Source organism: Parasteatoda tepidariorum, chromosome 9, assembly GCF_982258835.1.
Source record: "Parasteatoda tepidariorum strain Cologne lab strain chromosome 9, Ptep-v5.0, whole genome shotgun sequence".
Lineage (NCBI taxonomy): Eukaryota > Metazoa > Arthropoda > Arachnida > Araneae > Theridiidae > Parasteatoda > Parasteatoda tepidariorum.
Window position 1 is genome coordinate 96,295,262 of NC_141763.1, and position 19,710 is coordinate 96,314,971.

The 19,710-nt window shown below is 29.1% G+C and overlaps 2 protein-coding genes across 9 annotated transcripts in view; both read left to right on the forward strand.

Moving 5' to 3' along the window:
- The window catches only part of LOC107447759 (uncharacterized), a 37,018-nt gene extending 31,956 nt beyond the window's left edge, over positions 1–5,062 (forward strand). For all 8 annotated transcript variants that reach the window (XM_016062790.4, XM_087152440.1, XM_087152442.1 and 5 more), the window contains 3 exons: positions 2,555–2,722; positions 3,641–3,718; positions 4,761–5,062. In XM_016062790.4, the coding sequence (XP_015918276.3) occupies positions 2,555–2,722; positions 3,641–3,718; positions 4,761–4,957 (443 nt within the window). In that variant the 3' untranslated portion in view covers positions 4,958–5,062. The remainder of the gene's footprint in view (positions 1–2,554; positions 2,723–3,640; positions 3,719–4,760) is intronic.
- A 4,961-nt stretch (positions 5,063–10,023) lies between these two features.
- LOC107447748 (MKRN2 opposite strand protein) lies at positions 10,024–16,689 on the forward strand. Its single transcript, XM_016062752.4, has 4 exons — positions 10,024–10,541; positions 13,519–13,568; positions 13,954–14,119; positions 16,434–16,689. Exons 1-4 carry the CDS (start codon positions 10,327–10,329, stop codon positions 16,627–16,629), a joined length of 627 nt encoding a protein of 208 aa, XP_015918238.2. The 5' UTR covers positions 10,024–10,326; the 3' UTR covers positions 16,630–16,689.
- Positions 16,690–19,710: the final 3,021 nt, after the last annotated feature.

The window sequence follows — 19,710 nt, forward strand, 5'->3', positions numbered from 1 at the left end:
GCTGAATTTACTTGCACATTACAGGAAGAAACTACAAAGCATAAATATAAAATTGGGGTGACCACAGGATAGACATATATTAGGGAATTCAGCAAAGATCTCTGGAAAGTCTGGGGAAATAAATTTATGTTTGTTACCTAATTATGTTACCTAAAAGTTAAAAAAAATAAATTCAGAAAAAGATTGGTTTTATAATATAATACTTAATATTAAATATTAAAGCATATCTGAATGAAACACCTTGAACTGGTGCTTTGCAATTTTAGTGTTATAGTTTCTTTATTTTTTTATTATTATTATAGATGTTAGTTATGTAGGTTCTTCCAATAAATTTTTGGTTTACGAGTGGAGAATGCACATTTGTTATTCAAGAACTGCTGGTCAAACACCTACAATAATCCATTGAAATCAAGAAGTGTCGGTAAAGAAATTAAAAGAAAAAAAATTCTAAAATATAACACATGTTTATGATTGTTATAAAATAAAATTTGCTCTTGTAATTGAGGCGAATTCTCGAGGAAAAATTTTTTTTCTCCAGAATTTTAAGTTTATAATATATAAAATTTTGAGGACTTGAGCTTTAATAATGTACTGGAAAATGAAATTTAAATTTGGAATTTTTTTTTTTCTCCATCAAATTTATAATTTAGAATATTTTCTTTATTCATACTCTTTTATGTTTAATACTATAAAGTATAATTGTTGCCCAAATGAAGTGCATGCTAAAGTCTCAGAAGCAGTTACCCCTTAGAAATTAAGATAAAGGTCTGCAGATTGTGTATAACTTAGGAAACACTTCATAAATGTTAAGTCATGCTTAGGATAAAAGCTTCCAGAACAAAACAATGTTCAGCAGTATATTTTTAGTAGCAGACGTTAAATGTATTTTGTCTATGACTTTAGTAATCAAATGTTTGCTGTTAATAACAAACAATATCTAGGACAAACAACTGCGAGTATATAGTTTCGAAGTTTTCTTGAAGATTTCCTGTGAATTTATTGCTGCTATTGATGAAATGAGTCGAGGTAGTTATTGCTGTTGATAAAATGATTAGATGTAATTACGGCTGTTGGTGAAATGATTAAAAGTAGTTTAAAATAATATGACTTGCAACAACTATGGTGCACTGTGTCCAACAGGAGTTGATGAACAGTGCTATCACTCTCCGAAGTTCTGTTCTGGACACATACTTCTTAATGTGACATTCTATAATCAAATTATTCCAAAATCATCTGCAGATAAACCCTCACCTGCACTTCCTTTTTAGTGTTCTATTATTTAAAAACAAATGACATCGAACATTTGCCTAACACATATACAAACAATATTCTATCTATGTAAATGAAACTTTTTTTTAATGTAGGAGAGAGATGCTTTTTATCATGGGAAATTGAATAAAAATATTCTCATCGATTTTACAGAATTTTTTTGAACTCAATATACTGCTTCTACTTTTACTTTTGTTTCTATGTTTTTTTTTTTTTTTTTTTTTTTTTTGTGCATTTTATAACAGGGTGCGTAGCGTTTGTAAAAAGTACTTAAAGGTGCTTTTTTGGGGATTTCGTTTTTAAAAGCTTTTAAAGGTGCTTTTTTCAGCTGGCGTTTTTAAAAAGTGCTTTTTTTTCCGAATATTTTTTTTCTCCCTTCAGTGATATCTGGTGGATTCCATGCATTTCTCGAACAATGGGGAGTTTGCTTCGTAATCATTCACGCGGACTTCATGTCGTACCCGCGTTATGACTTGCACATGCGCGCACATTTGAAACCGAAACCCGAGTGCTCCAATTCGGATAGAGAATATCAGATCCTTATGAAATGTTTTTCTTTTTAATTTATTTTAATTTTGTTCTTGTTTATTTTATTTTACTTCTAACGCTTTTTTTGACGCCCGTTTCTTTTCATTTACGCCCGTTTCTTTTTGTTATTTTTTTAACGCTAAAACTGTTTATAAAAAGTTTTTGTTTTTCAATAATATCATTGATTGAATATGAATTTTTTGAGTGCTTGAAAATTTTTGTAAAGTGCTTGAAAAGTTTTTAAAAAAGTGCTTATTTTTCATTCAAAGATTTGGCGACGCACCCTGTATAAGTTTAAGTTAAAATAAAGGACTTAAAACTCTTGTGTCTCCAATGACTGAAATTTATAATTGTGTACATAGGGAAATTCTATGACTTATTTGTTGAAAATGTTAATTTCAAGTAGCACTGGACTGTATGTAAATGAAATCGTAATGTATGTAATTTGAAATATATGCGTATAAATTGCAGGATGCATAAATTACTTGTTTTTAGAAATTTATACAAAAAATAAATAAATAATGCTAGTATATTAGTCTAATCGATGAAAGTATTGAATGAGCAAAGCCAATTTGATTTGTGTAAGCGGTTATGGAAGATTAGCAAGCTTGTTATGAGAACCCTAAGTGCGTTTGACAAATAAAAGGGCATATTTATGTAAAAAATTGTGTGGTTGTATTATTATTTTTAAGCAATGTTGATTTTATTATAAAATTAACTTATGCTTTGTGCATTTTAAAATATGTTCTCTTTTTAGGATCTTATGAATTTTTTGTTACATCATCTATTGTTATATTTGCTGCCTACAAAGGGAGTGAATGGGCAAAGCAAAATGTAGTGGAAAAACATCTTATTCCAAAAATTAAGCTTTACAGTGAAACTGAACCAAACGAAGGGGCCTTGACTTTATTTTGTAAGCTTTATGGTGAGTTTAAATTTTTTTTTTTTAGTATGGAGCAACCAAAACTTTGAGTTTAGTATTTAACGCTTGCCTAAAGAGAGAATTAATAGTATTTTAAAAGATATTAATTGAATGAAATATGAATCTAAATTATGTAACAGCTTTAATAATGTAGTGCCACTACCCGGTATACATTTAACTAGTAATCTGAACACTGATGTTTCTCCTAATCTAGCCTCAGCAGATATTAAAATATCAAGTAAATACAGTCAAACCTCCTTAATTCGACGCTCCCGGGACCTCTGAAAAACTGACGAATTAAGCGGAGTGACGAATAAACCGGAGTTGCATTGTTTTTCAAAAAATTGGGAAAATACCCATAAATTAACAATTATTACATACAGCAGCGAAATTTCAATTTCTTTAAATTAAAAAAACGTTAAAGAATTTGCATTAAAGCAATTCAATTAAAACATAGGATCAGTAGAAAGACAAACAGTATGGTTTACATATTTACTTTTATTACGAACAACCAGTTTTGAGTAATGCCAGCTAAATAATGTACATGCAGAGAACCGCAAAAATAAAATCTTCCATAATTTGAATACCAAATGTTTTGACTCAGAAATAAATCACCAATTACAAACTTTTCCCAAAAGAATAAATACTTTGCCAAATATTTGGTCCAACATTCGTCCAACCGAATATTCAACAAAAGGGCCGAATAGTGGACGAATATTCGTTCTATCCCTAATACCTCTAAAAAAAACTGTCAGATTTGGGCAATCCACAACATATTTTATGTAAACTAGATGCTTATAAATAAATTATATAGGCTGTAAAATATGCTTTTAAATAAATATTTATAGCAATAAGAACTAACTAATGAAATGTTATTTATACTGTTTATAATGTTATCTATACTTATATATATATTTATAGCTGAAGTATGCTTCTTTTATCCTGAGAATTGTAGTCCGGAAGATGTACTATTCCATTTATTTGAAAATGAGAATCACAGTAAGTTTCTGAACTATTTTACTTAAGAGTTATTATTCATTGTTATTTTAGGTACATTTTGGTGAGCTGGAAAACGAAAAATTGCTAAAAAATGAAGACTTCCATGAACTTATTTTTATTTCATTTATTTAACACATAAAATTTTTAAAAAAAATTTAAATAAAATAAATAATTTTTTTTTTAAAAAAAATAGTAGAATTTCCTTGTGCTCAGCTAACCCGAAAATACCATATTTTACTAAAATTACTAGATATTTTTTTTTAAATCAAATTTTTCAAAATTTTATTTATTATTTCTTTGAAACAGTTAATATGTACCAAAAATGAGGTGGCACTGTTCACCAATGGAAAGTCAACTGCTAATTTGAAAAATGAATGAAAAAATTTTTATATTCTTCTTAGTGCTTAAACACTTCTCTTTATGTGTTTAACTTCTTTTCATTGTAAAAAATAAATACTATATAAATATTGATAATGCTAAATAGTCATGAATAGAATCCAGACTAATATATTTTGATGCAAAATATCATTGATTTTTTTATTGCCTAAAAATATCAAAAGACTGAGTATACGGAAAGAAAAATATAATAGGATACAAAATCATTATTGTAGTAATTTGTGCATTTAAGATTGGTAAGCTGGGGTCAGTTCAGTTCCTTGACCACTGAACCGTCGTTCTTAACCACCTTTTTCGTACCTTGATTAATTGAAAAGTCAACATTTAGGCATTAGGGGAAAAGTATTTTCAAAAGTAACGAAAATAAAAGTATTGACATGTATGATTAACAATAAATTATAATTTTATTTAAACAAAAGAAATTTACTTAATATAAAATTTTAAAGAAGAAACAATACTGTAGTGAATATTTCGATAAGCATTATAAAAATACCTTGATTAATTGTAAAATCTATTTATAGGCTTTAGGATCAGAAAAACCGTTTCACAATGCTAGTTTGTTTGCATGAAAGAATGATACTTTGTATGCTGGTAATTATTTGCAAAAAAGTGTTTTTTTTTACCTGATTTTTTTTTTTCTTTCTAGAAAATGAATTTGTGTCAGATTGTGTTGCCCCAGCCCTGATCGAGTTGTTGTTGTCAAGGAAACGCTGCCTACCCAAAAGCATTAATAAGTGGCTTCAAATGAATGCTAATAATGAAAAATATTCATACCTAGAATTAGTTTTTCATAGAGCAGTTTTGAAAAAGAAATCTGATTTCTTTACTGATGATATTCTTTGATCACTATACACTTAAAAGAAAAATGTATATTTTATGGCACATGTTAATAATGTATATTTCAATTGTTTATTATTTTAAAATTAAAAGAAACTTTTATTGTTGTAATATTCTTTAAGTTGACATAATTTATTTACATTGTATAAAGTGTTACATTTTATGATATAAGTTGAAAGAGATACAAATTTTAAGTTTTTCATACTGCTAGGGGGCTAAGCCTCCTGTTCACTGCCGCTCACCAACCTCGATGATCGCTTCACAATAATTGTTATTTCTTGGTAGAAAATAGCTTTTCTACTTAAGTTAAAATTCTCCCTCTTATTACATCTATGTACTAAAAGGAATTCTGTTTGCTTATGCTTGTGCCACCACCTTCCACATCCAATTATTATTATGTATTAGTATCATAAAGATTTAGTTATATCGGTAAACAATCATAATTTTTCTAAGTAATCATATTTAAAAATAACATATAGTTATAACATTATTGTTCAACTAAATTTAATGTGTTCACAGTTATAATTTAATATTTTTGTTGTCAAGGAAACGCTGCCTACCCGAAACCATGAATAAGTGGCTATTTTTGCTTACCAAACAGGCGATATATTAAGTACTATTTGCTTGCATCTCATTGTGCATGAAATCTATGGTTAAGGATTAAATCATTTAACAGATCTCTTTAACTATAATTTATAACAATATATTAATGTTATTTGCACAAAAAATAATAATTGTAAAACAGTTAATAAGATTAGACTACCTTTCTAAATAGCTTTATCTTAAAATGTAGCACAGAATTACATTATAATAATAATTTTAAAAAAAACAAACAACAAATCTCTTAATTTTAAACTCTGGAATTAAACGCATAATAATAGTAGTACATGAAAATAACTTTATAGGGATGAAAACATATTTAAAGAAAAACAATATTGTTATGATTTTTGTCAAATTTATGCAGATGACAACCAAAACCATATTGAAATAAATGAGGAAAAACTTGATTCTACCACAAGATTTTCCTGGCAATAAAAATACACGGACAACAATGGAAAACTGGGACTCCAGACACCATCATTATATTTTTATTGTAAGAAAGGAAATAGTTTTTTTATTTGTTAAATTTAGTTTAAGCTTGCCTTGTGGGCTATGATTGTCTCTAGCTCTAATTGTACTTTTCTGTTCCTTTTACAAAAAAAAAAAAAGGTTAAATGATTTATGAATTCTCATGCAATAAAATTATTATCAAAATGAGACAGAAAAAATTGAAGGTGTACAAAAATTAATTTTTAATATTGTTGTAGGAAACTCAGGTTAACAGTTTATTGCGATTTGCTTCACAAATGTAATTCAACCGATTTCTCTTGAGCATTTAAATTTCTCTATTAAGAAATTTCTTTGAAGCTTGTGATTCTTGTTAATTTTTGTGAACTTTCCTATTATTAAATATTATAATAATAAGATTGCAAATATTTTTTTTTCTTTCAAAAAATAGTCTTTCATATTGATATATTTTGCCGTTGTCCTTATTAACATAAACAGTGCTTGCTGAAAAGTGACTACACAACAATTGTGGAATAAATATCCAGAAATATAAAAGCAGGATATTATTTGCTAATAAAAAATTTGAAAAAAGCTGTACAATGAAGGAGCGTTCGTAATATGAGCTGACAGGTGATCTACTATGCTGGTACATTTCTTACAGCATTCTGATTTTAAATTCTTTTTTAAAAAATTTCTTTGCTATTTTTTGAATTATAAGACAACAAAAATAAAAAAATTAATAATTGTAACATGTACATAATTCAATAATCTATTCTGTTCTAACAAAACAAAATAGAAATTGTTTAAATTTATGTTGAAGGAAGGTTATTGTAAAATATAGCTTTCTAGAGGCAAAAAAATAAATAAGTGTAGCTTTTAACAGTATAGTAAAAAAAACAATTCCAAAGAATTTTCTGCCTCCTTTAAAATGTCAATTTGTGATCGCAACTCTTACATACGTCCTGTAGCGGATAGGTTATTTTAAGGCTTTTATTTATTAAATCTTCATTTAGTTCTATGAGAATCATTGGCAGATTAGGAAGCCATTTTTTAGCAGCAAATAAGAAGCAAAATTTCTCTAAGGAAAAGGCAGAAGAACTTGAAAAAACGACACAGAACATTGGTAAATCTTTCTGAAACAGAATGCGCCCAACATTTGAATAACAATTTCTCAATAATTTTAACCTTTCTATTATCAACCAACTTGCAACCCGTAACTTCCCATTTCGTGATCGCATACTGTTACAGATGTATGTACTACGGTAAATACAAATTTTTTGTTGTCTTCAGTTCATTACACATTAAAGAGAAGTCAACATAGCTTACTTCATTCTAATGAATTAATGTGATTTCTGAACTTACAGAACTGTAACAGTTATAGAATATTATATATTTCTGCATCTATATAATTTCAGAAAATTATAAAGAATTATCCGAATTACTTGAAATAGTGTCATTTGTGTTGATTATTAATAAATTTTTATCATTTTCTTGGTAAGTATTTTTTAATTTTAAATGAGTAATTTCAACTAGAATTCAGCTATTCTGTTTTAAAGATACATATTGAAATTCATATTGAGATCTTACAATCATAAAATTTTGTTGTGTGATATGTCATCTAAAAGTAATGAAGGGATAATCTGAATTTATTATTTGAAAATAAAATTTTCGAATGAAAAAGATTTCGTTTGGAATTCTCCTGATAGTTCTCTTCAGCGTGGTTTTCTACGTCTGATTAAGAGCTTTAAGACTTAAAAAAGAAAGAATATGGAAGTTTTTTATTGCAATGTGTGGAATTTTTAGAATCTTTTTTTTTTTTCATTGTAAACATTCTTTATTTTACGTTTTTTGGTTTATAATTTTTTGATAAAACTGCTGTTGAAATTTTTTTTTTGCAAAATTAAATGGTATAACATAATGTGTTTCTGTATAGTTTTGCATATTATACTGATTCAGAGAAGTATGGAACGTAAAATTTAAATATATTGATAAAATATTTTCCGATGTGTGTTGGAGGTTCCTTCCCCCAAAAAAAGAGATTCCATTTATTTTCACTTGCATAAAAAAGAACATCGAGCATTTTTCTATTTTTAATTTAACACTCCACAATAAAGGAACGTTACTATGCTACACTGAAGAAATCTCCAGTGCAACTGATGGTCCTATTGTTCTGCTAGCTGTCATTCGTCTCAAATAATAACGCCCCCTATTGATGGTTGCGTTCGAGAATCAAGTGATGCACTTAATAATGAGAAAAAAAATTTATGCACACATAATTAATTAAGACCTCTGTTTTTATTTTTTAGTAAAATTAAATAACATTTTCTAATGTTTTATAAATATTTTCATGTACAGTGAGCAAAATAAAAAACTGACCACCTGGAATATCCAAACCTTCAAGTTCTAGGACAATCCTAAAGGTGCACAGGGGTGATCTCAAATATATTAGGTAAGAAGTGCATAAGATATTTTTAGTTACAAAATCAGACACAAAAACGTACTTTTTCTGAAAAAACATCCCTTTTACCGGCGGAATCAGATTTTTGACCCCCAAGGTATTGAGGGTAGCCGCAATATGGGAAATATGCCCCAATAGTTTGGTCATGAGAGCCGCCAAAGTTTAAACCCCTAACGTTAATTTCACTTTTTGCGTATTTCGCCATATCTCGAGAAACTTCAAAGTGAATCGAAAAATTTTTGCACACAATTTTAAAATGCATTTATCCAAAGATAATTCCATACAAAAAAATAAACTCAGTGGCGTGACAGCCCATAGAGGGCCAAGGCCTACTGTGCCCATCTCAGTTTTCTTGACCTTGGGCTCTGGGGTGCAGGAACAGATGTTCCGGTCAGGTGGTCAGCCGAACGCGGAACCCCCAGTGTTTAGTTCCCAAGCATGCTTGGCACTCATTTATCGACCCACTGAAGGGATGAAAGGCTGAGTCAACCTTGCCCGGCCCGAGGAACCAGGGGCCTGTGGCACGACAGCGCGAAGCGCTACCGCTCAGCCACCGGGCGTCATACAAAAAATAACTTTACAAATATTTATTAATTTAGGCAAATCGAAAAACTTTTGAAATGCAAGATATACATCGCCTTAAAGAGTGTAATTTTACATGGAAAAATGCTAAATTTCAGCAAAATCGATCGAATGGTTCCTGAGAAATCAAATTTTAAACTTCTGGTTCTTTTGAAGTTTAAGTTTAAATATAGTTAATTCAAAGTAAACCCTGGTGCACTTCGTGCGTAACTCTTGATACCTGTATGAATAAATAAACAACTGTGTGATGCACTTGTGTAATTTAGTTTTTCATATTAGGACGATCGGTGCTGGAAACTAGTTGTTATTATATTACGGTCCTGGAATTACTGCCTAATTATTATAAGTTCCCCTTTTGTTTTTCTGTCCCGCAGTGGACTGATAGTTAAGACACGGTTCCCAGCAGGTCACCGAAGTCAAGCATCACTGGCTGCTCTCAGTGTGTGGGTGGGTGACCACTTGGATCAGTCTGCGTAGGGGTCGAGGGGTTGCGGTATTGGTCCTCGTTAAACTGTTCTACCGTAAAGTGCTTGACTTCGCGTGCAGGTCGTTAGGCCACCGAGTGGGGGTGCATCCCCTCTGCGCAGGATCAAAATTGTGATGGCTTGTCTTCGGATCCTCCTCATGGATGCTTCCCAGGCTGTCGCCAATAGCCCATTGTGCAGCTCTAGTGCGACGTAAATGAACTACAACAGCAACGATCTACATTTTTTCCTTCGTCTAATCTGCGTTTCGGAAATATTTTGTGATGTTAGAGACCGCTCTCACTCCTTGCGATTCAAGCTCCTCCGATCACCTTTAAAAGATGGAGAACCTGATTGGTTAGTTTTTCGCACAAGAGTATTTTTAACCAAACAGGTTTTTAATCTTCCTGAACCTCGGTTGCAGATGAGGTAAGAATGACTCATCTCAGAGTAAGAATGGCTCTTCACATGACTTAAATTTGAAGCGCCCTCTGCCAAATACTACTTTAAGTTTTTATAGTTGTTCAGACAAAGCGTAAGGCAGTGCTTTAACTATTATTCACAAACAATTCTGGATTTATTCTAGATTTGTTTTAGTTTATTAAACTTCTCTATGAGTTATTTGTTTTTTTTTCCCCCTATTATATAAAATAGCTTCCAACTTCTCACAAATCCCTCCCATTAGTTAGCTTTTCGAATTATTTTTTGTGAGAGTACAATTTTTGTTGACTTAAAGTTTTGGATTATTTTTATTGCGTGAATGTTGTATATTTTTTGTGAGAAGTAGAAATCACTGAAATGAGCAATAACAATCTACTTGAATAATGGACGTGGATCCAGGAATTATTTGCTATCAACATTGCCACGCAAAAAAGAAAATATTTTCTTTTATTTTTCATGACGTGTGTGATTTGTGTCATGCAGATATTTCTGATGCTGAACTGAGAGTTCCTCCCTTTCGCATACCTTATCCATTCAAAGGTGCTTCTCACGAGTTTAACTCCGTTGTTATTAAACCTTCTGTTGGGGATTTTTTAAAGTATGTTTTTTTTTAAGAATTATATTTGTTTTGCTATCTTTATGGTTAATTTTTTTCAATATTCCTAATTTTTTTTTTAAAAAAAAGTATTTTTATGACCTTTTTTTAATTAATAATTAATTCGTTCAAAAAATCGTTTCTTTATTTTTGTACTACGTTAACCTTAAGTTTTATATTATTTAAATAATGGTTTTTTGATGTGTTACTGTTTTTTAGTGATATTTAACTGTTTATTATTAGCAAAAAATAGTAATACCTCAAAACACAAAATAGCAATTCGTAAATGATACTTTGAGCATTTAATAAATTGTTCAAAGTACTGCTTGTGAAACATTATGAAGTACCATATTCAATAATTTTAGTTGGTCATATATAGTCACGGACATAGTGAAGAAGGGATAGTCTGCAAGTTATAGTGGAATACTCCAGTCTGCCTATCGACAGATAAACCTATTGATTTTTTTAAAATTTGCTTTTGTTTATGATATTTTTTTTAAATTGGCGAGAAAGCTGATTGAAAAAATATCTTATCAACAGATGAATTTTTAGTTGTTTTTCTCTGTCAAAGCTGCATTTAAAAACAAAACTCTGCCTATTAATCAGTAAATTGATGTATTTTTTTGGTCTAAATTGATGCTAATGATTTTATATTTTCAAATTGCTGGCCGACTGAATAAAATATTATAACATTATTATTTTTATTGCTACCTAGGTTTAATTCGCATTTTTTTTTTTTTTTTTTACTATGAAATTGATATGTGCTTTTGATTTGTGATTTCATGTTTACACAAATTCAATTTCAGTGAAAGGATCTGCTTTTCATTGGAATAACTAAAAATAACATTTCTTTCCCCCTCTTTTAATTCTTCAAATCACATTTATTTTTGATATATAGGAATTAAAAAGTATTTTTTTAACCAAAAATGCAAATTTTTTTATATTACTCAGTATTTATTTATTGATGCATTAATTTTATGCAGAAATGTTTTAAACTTTAAAGTGATTATAAGAGGAAAATTCTGGAGTTTCAAACCAGATAATTTTTGGTATCAATAGTAATATATTCAGGGGTCTGTCCAGGGCAAATTTACTACCGTTTAGCGGTACCTTCACAAATTAAACTTAAGGAAAAACCATAGTTTCTTTTAAAAAAGCAAGTTCTAAGATTCTCTGTGAAACTTTTTTTTTTTTTTGTAGACCCACTCAAAAATGTAATCATAACAAAGATAACTTTTAGTGTTAGTACTGTTAAAAGTATGTTTTTATTAAATTCAAGGTGAAATTTAACAATAGACAATCATTTTTATGGATTTTTAAATTTGGATGTAATTTTAAGCCCAAAATTTCACAATAGCAAAATTTTTTTTGAACGGATGGGGAAAATATGTATTGAAGTTTACCAGTCATAAATTATTTTTATTTGTAATGACAATTTTTGAAAATATTTTCTTATTTCACCTTATTTATGTGTTGATATTTTAATATAATTTTTAATTTGCACAAATTAATTTTATATTTTCACAAAACAGGAACCTCTTAAAATAACCTTGACTATCCCTGATATTGTTTTAAATGAATTATAAAAAAATGCTAATTAAACATAAAATATGAAAAAATAAAAATCTCAGATTTGATTAGTGGGGTTTAAAGCAAATTTGAGTTGGATAATTTTGCATTTTACCCCACAAAATCTATCATTCACTATGGCACTCTATAAAGTTTTAATGATACTAATACTGGGCAATATTTTCTTGACTGCTTAAAGTAGATAAAATTTACTGCACTTTAAAAAATTTAGAGTATAGAAATGTATTGTAATTTATAGAAATTCACTTAATATCACCATAAATTCAGTGTGCCAAGAAGTGATTACTCATGTCTGCATTAATTTTTTAAAAAATATTATATTAAATACATATATTGATATTTTATTGTCTTGATAAGATTTTATGTGTGTGTTTTTTCTTTTTAACAAGTAAAAAAAATTGTAAAGCGATTCAATTTTTCTATCATAAAAAGTTTTGTATTTTTTTATCAATAAAATTTTTTTAATTTGACTGGGCTCTCTGACTTTCTCAAAATCTCATTTGTGAGATCAAACATATTCTGTACCCTTGCTTATCCCATCTTTCAGTTATTTAAGCCTTATCTTATCAACAAATTAAATGCCTACTTTTAAACACAGCATTTCTTAAATTGATGCATATCTTTCAGTGTTTTCATTACAGAAAATTTATTGGTGAGAATTTTTCACCCTTTCTAAAAAACAGGGCGAGATTTCAGAAAGTTAAGAGAGATTTCTAAAAATTAAAAAAGCACGAATAGTTTTGGAAATTTTTTTCTCTTTAATTATAATACCTTTTTAACGTCTTCTAATTGAATATTTTTGCTGCATCATCATATGAAAATGTTCTATATCTACTTTTTCATCAGCTATTACATTTATTTGGCGGAAAAATATCCGTATTTGTTTCGTTTTGACCGTTTCTACCAACATTTGTTTCATTTTCATTTGTCCATTACGAAGAAGATGTCGCCTTAACAAGGTATTTATCTTACATTCATGCACAAAAAATATAAACGTCTTACATGAAGAAACCTTACCTACGGTGAGCACGTGGTTGCAGAGAAATGTGTTCTGAAAGGGGTTCCGTGGTTCGGGGGGTGTTCGGCTGTTCGCACCGGTTCTGAACAATACTGGTAAATAGGGAAAATAGATAACAAGGACCGATGTTCGAAATAATGAAAGATCAAGGAAGAAAAGTGAAACGGATTTTATTCAAAATGGCTAAAGACGAAATTTTTTCCAAAATTCGCTCATTTTGAAATAGATTAATAGAGTGCGCGAACTTCTTGCATTAATAATTTTTTATTGCGAGAAAAGAAAAAAATATACGAGATTCTCGCGTTCTCGCTCTGTAGTGAAAATACTGTCTTTATATAAATTTTGGCTAAATTTGTTTTTTTTTTATTCCAGTTCTTATGAGAATTCATCTGATCTTCACATTGGTGTTACAGATACAAATGGTAAAACAATTGAACTGAAAAATTATTGACTGAAACTGTATTAACATTGTATTTCATTTCTTTTTTTAGATAGTTGATTTTTCTTCTAATTTACTCATCCTCATCCTTTTTTATTTCTAATATGTATCATTAGAAGTTTACTTTATCAAAATAAGAACTGTAAATTTTAAGAGTTTGTGATTAAAAAAAAATAATAATAATAATTCCATACAATATTTTATTTTAAAAAGAAAATATTTCAAAAATAATTGTAGTATAAATAAAATTTTAAAAAAGATATTTATCTGAAATTATTTCTGTTAGTAATATTAATAATATATGTTTAGAAGAATGGTAATTGATAATTATAAAGTACTCTTGATATAGTTATAACTCTGTTTTATAGGCTGTGTCTTTGAGTATAACTACAGTGGTAAATTAAAGAGTAATGGAAAAGACTGGAAGCAATGTATTGCCATAAAATTATCTTCCAACAAAAGCTCCTCATTTCAGCGCTATTGGGATGAAGTTTTAAACGAAACATTTGAACAAGAATGTTGGACACCTCAACGGTAAAATAATTATGTTTCTAATTTAAGAAATTATTTGTTGATTAATTTTATAGTTGAGTAATAATTCATTTTTGGAAAAAGAATACTACATTACTTACAATAGTATATGCAAAACCCTTAGTATATAGTTTTAGAAGCTTGATAAAAAAAAATTTAAAAAACATTAGGGGTCCTAAATTAAAATAAGGGGAAAAAACCCTATCAATATCTCACTGTTGAGAAAAGCAGGTATACAAAACATTAAAACCTGTTAGATGACCAAATAAAATTTAAAATGTAATTTTAAAAGTTATCTTTAAACTCTCTAACATTTCTTTCAGAAATTAAGCAGGTCTTGATATTTTTCACACTCTACTGTCATCCTCCATAGTAATTTATCTGATTTTAATGTTTTTTTTTTACCTAATACAAATATTAATTTGTGAACCCTAATATAAGAACTTTTTTGTCATCATTTGACAAAAATTCTAAAATATATATTAAAGGCATTCATTATTGTATATTGTGTGTATGTAAGGCATGTATTGTATAATTTTAAAACACTTGACATTGCTACTAAAGTTTAAAAAAATATTAAGCAAATATTTTAAAAATTTTTTATAAATTTTATTTGATAATAAATATGGATTTTAAAACTCTTCAAACTATGTTGATCTTTTCATTTACAATGTAAGATCTATATCGATTTATCTCAATTAAAAGACTAAGTTTAATATATTTTTTAATTAAAGAAAAAGTGTAAATCTTTGCATACTTAGTCTTGGTTAATTCAATTTTATAAAGAACAAATGCAAAGATTTCTATTCTCAATACATAATAATGAACGAATTACAAAAATGAAACAAATTATTATTCAACTGAGTATCAAAATCCATTTTTAACCTTTCTTTCTCCAACTACATTAAACATTAGCATAACTCTTATTAGGTTTGCTTTAATTTTTAATGAACTTTCTGGCCTTAAATCTTCAGCCAAATTATTTCAATATTAACATAGAGATATTGGGGTTGGCTGATTTGTCTTAACTTTTGACAATGTCCTTTTTCAATAACAATCCTAAATGGATCTTTCCAGTGCCTAAAAATGTTGGCTGAATTCACACTTTCGAATTGGCTTATAATTAGGCAGGTCGTGGGGAGTTAATCGCCATTGACTGTCTCTATTAATAGCATTAGTCTAAATTTATTCTTTTTCTTAAAATGTTTGTTACGTAAGATATTAACTTTATTTTACAGCTTGAGCTCTGCTACAGAATAAAAGTTTTAATGTGATTATGATCTGGTTTTCTTGTTTGCAATTTATTCTATTTTCAGCATGTATTGTTTACAATCCCTTTGTAAAGTATTATTCTCCTGTTCCATACTGAACTAGTCTAATTATGTCATCTTCCATTAATTTTGATTTGTCATAATTAATGAAATCTTTCTACTTCAATTAGATATCTACACTTACTTCCATATTTTTCTTCATATGTCTGCATTTACTAAGAATTAAAAATTAACTTGCTTTAATTCTTAATTTATGTCAAACTAATTAGCTTAGCTTAAAGGAGATGCAGAAAGAAAATTAACAAAACTAATAACAAGACCAGAACAATTTGCTTGTTAAATTAGGGTGCTTGCCAAACCAGAGTCAAATAAATTATTAGAAAAAGCTGTTCTGTGCTAAATAATGCTTAAAAATTACTTTTAGTAATTTTTTTTCTCCCTCCAAGTAGAATAGCATTTGAGTTTTATTTTTCTCTGATTGAAATTTTTTTAATTCTTTGATGTATAATGCTTATTGCATAAAATATATCATCACTAACATCCATTTATGTCAGGAAAATGTGCAATTTTTTTTAAAAAACAAAAAAAAAAAGTCTTTGAATACTATGGTTAAATAATTTCTTCCCCATCACTAACATGTCCTGCCTTTGATAAATTAGATAAGAAAATGCAGGCTGAAACATGAGTGACTGTAGGCATAGAATCTATTCAGTGGTTTGCATAGCAACATTATTGCAATTTTATAATTCATGGCAAGACATAGTTGAGTAACTTTACATTCTTTCTATTCATTTTTTGTTTATATACAACTTTTGAAGGGAGTGAAAGAAATTTTCAGAAATAGTTTAATATCTTTCTTTTGACAGCTTAAAATAGTTTTATGAAGATTAGGAAAAATTCTTCTTTAAATTTTAATAATATGGTTTTATTTATGCTTTTATGAGATTAAACTATTAAAAATTTCTTGACCTCCCAGGGCTTATAATTAACTACTCATCTTTTTTCTTCTTCTAGCTTATGTAAGTGAAATAAAATTAATTTTTCAGGTATGACAGTGAAAACTATAATTGCTACACTTTTGTTTTGACGTTTTTAAGAAGACTAAAAATGGATGATCTTAGCCCATTTATTGCAGATAAATATTCATTTTGTCAACATTATGTTTCCCCTCAAGCACGTATTGCAGCCAAATACATTAGTTTATACAGGCAATTGAAGACAAAATCTGTGATAATACAATGAACACTTATTTTGTTTGATTTGTACATTTTTTAAAAAATACATTTTTACTTTAGACTTAAATATGTGTACTTTTTTTCTAATATTTTCTTTCAAACTGCCTCTTCCCTTAGTCTTCAGAAAAATAATAAGACTTTTTTATGAATTAGAAATTAAATAAATAAACCATGCAGTTCCCTATTTTCTAGATTTGTAAACTAAGATTATAAATCTAAGGAGTAAAGGGTTTCATGGGATTAAAATTGAAAATTGACAAAATGACACAACTATGAAAAAGAATTTTTCATTGTACAGTGAGTCCCGCAGTGGACTGATCGTTAAGACACGATTCCCTGCAGATCACCGAAGTCAAGCATCACTGGCTGCGGTCAGTGTGCGGGTGGGTGACCACTTGGATCAGTCTGCGTAGGGGCCGAGGGTCCTTGTTAAACTGTTCTACCGTAAAATGCTCGACTTCGCGTGCAGGTCGTCGGGCTACCGAAGCGGGGGTGCCATCCCCTCTGCGGAGGATCAAAATTGTGATGGCGTGTCTTCGGATCATCCTCAGGGATGTTTCCCAGACCGTCGCCAATAGCCCATTGTGCAGCTCTAGTGCGACGTAAATGAACAAATCAATCAATCATTGCACAGTGCACGAAATAAAAAAGAATACCTTTATAACTTTTAATACATTATTCAGATTTTCATGTACAAATGTGCGATCTTACTAGTTCAAAGGTAAACTTTAATGTACTAAATATTTTATGATGACAATGTTTAAATTAGGAAGACAGGCTAAAAAAAATACTGATTAAAGTTGCTGAAGTTGAAATCTAATCTGGTATAAAAAAGAGTATCTTTTAGTACGCTTTATTTGAAGCAACAGAATTATAAACAGAAGAGTTCATAATTTTTTTTTTTTAAATGTTTAGTTACATTTGAAATTGGTGAAACACTGTAATTAAAAATATAATTTCTGAATAATTATTGTTATTAAACCAAATTTAAACAGAATATTGTTGTTAAGCATTTTATTCTGGAGACAGTTCAAAATGAATGTTTAAGAAAATGGACAAACTCAAAAAACTATATTTTAGAAATGGACACAACAGACAATTATTCACTTCTGGAGACAGTTCAAAATTATTGTTTAAGAAAATAAACTAACTCATTAAAAATATGTTTAAGAAAAAGGGGAGCAATGCCGAAGTCTTGTTTTGGAAAACTGACATAATTTAAAATTCATTTTTAAGAAAATTAATTCAATTCAAAAAACATGTTTAAGAAAATGGCTACTGCTAATGTTGTCCCACACATTACTGTACTTTACCTTGGATATACAAATTGAAATTTTCATACCAAGTGTCGGGATTTTATGAATAGAATGATGATTTTATATATGGTCCAGTTCACATGATCATGTCAAAAAATCCTTTAAGTGGCTGAAATCAACTATAATCAGTCAATCCACGAGTTCTCGTTTAGCTTTCGTAATAATTATTCAAGAGATATATCTGAGCCCCTAACTTGGAACATCGAATTGTTCCAACAGGGTTGTCACTCAAATCTGAAAAATAAAATTCTGTGTATATATTCAGGGGTCGGGTCTGTTTAGAAGAAATTTGGGTCCATTAACGAACCCTTCACAGAATATCGTTTCATAAAAACGGACCCTTCACAAAATTATTTTCTTTTAATCGGACCCTTCACAAATTTGTTTATCTTCATTGTTTTGTTAATCGAATAAACCCTTCCCAGGGAGGAAAACAAGAAAGATAATATAACGAACTAAGTTTCGTCTTCAGCAGATGCTTCTTCCTTTATTCGTCCGAAGTGAATATTCTGCGTTCAGCAGTATAAGCTAAATACCATATATTTGTATGTTGCATCTCTAATTTAGAAGCAGCAATTGCTGTTTAATTTTGAAAATTTAATTAGTTTTTTAATTATAATTTTACAGTGCTAAGCATAATTATGTATCGATTTACAATTTAAAAATTCTTTGAAAACTTTTTTTTTTGTGCAATAACCGGACCCTATTTGCACAAATTCATAAAAGCAGGACCTTGGTTGAAAGAATGAGACTTAACGTTTATTCTATATTCACAAATTACGAGTAATTTTTTCACAATTTTACAAAAACCGGACCTTTTACGAAATGTCTGAACAGACCCCTGATATAATACACAACATAACAAGAGGAGAAACACAATCCCTGAGCTGTAAGTGTATTGGGCTAACTATAGTATAGTTATAGTGGCTGAAAAAAGGAACAGCTGAACATACTTAAATCTAATAATGCTATTGTAAGTAAACTAGTTTAATATAGCTGAAATATCATTCTTAATAGATTGCACTTTGATTACCATTTTTTAAAAGACGAAAATAAGAAACAAAATTTCCTGTATTTTTTAAAAAAGCCCTGCATTTTCCTTGTTATTTTATGTGATTTTTAAATACCCTGAGGAGTTTCTTCCTTCCCACCTACCCAACTAGGCAGGGTCACCTATTCTAGTAGCTAAACTGCTCCTGCAGATAAGCAAGATGTACAATTGTGTGCACAAATGCTTCAATTTTTTAAAATAATTCTAGAGATATTACGAAATAGAGAAAGAAGGAAACTAACTTAGTGGTTGAAAGTTTGAGTGCCTTGAGGCACTTTCAACTGTTTTCTTTCCGTGGGATATTTACAAAATGCAGCTCCCCTTTTAATTTGAGAGTCAAGTACTAGTATTTACTTTTTGTATTTTGCAACTTTAAATATAACGTGCGCCCTCAGGTTAATTAGAGCACACTAAACATGTCAGACCGTGCAGACTTGAGATAATTCGAGCAGGTTCGTATTACATGCTGCTCAATTTTCACACCCAGATGAAAGATAATTAAGAATTGAAAACAACAATGTGAAGAAAACAAATCTTCTTAAATTAACAAAAAATAATGTTTTTTTTTCTTCTTTTGCTGGTGTTTTGAAAAAAAAAAATTGTTTAGGTCGAAATTTGGTTTGTTTGAACGAAAGTGTATTTTGAATGCTTTTTCGGCATACAGGAGAAACTTATAGAGGTAGAACTATAATTTCTTGCAGCTATGTTCACTTTTGACAAA

Bases quoted from the DNA above. Each gene is read 5' to 3' on its own strand.
- LOC107447748 (XM_016062752.4), top strand. From the start codon at position 10,327: ATGGACGTGGATCCAGGAATTATTTGCTATCAACATTGCCACGCAAAA. The intron at 10,542-13,518 runs GTATGTTTTTTT...TTTTTATTCCAG, and splicing joins TCTGTTGGGGATTTTTTAAA to TTCTTATGAGAATTCATCTG. The intron at 13,569-13,953 runs GTAAAACAATTG...TCTGTTTTATAG, and splicing joins TGGTGTTACAGATACAAATG to GCTGTGTCTTTGAGTATAAC.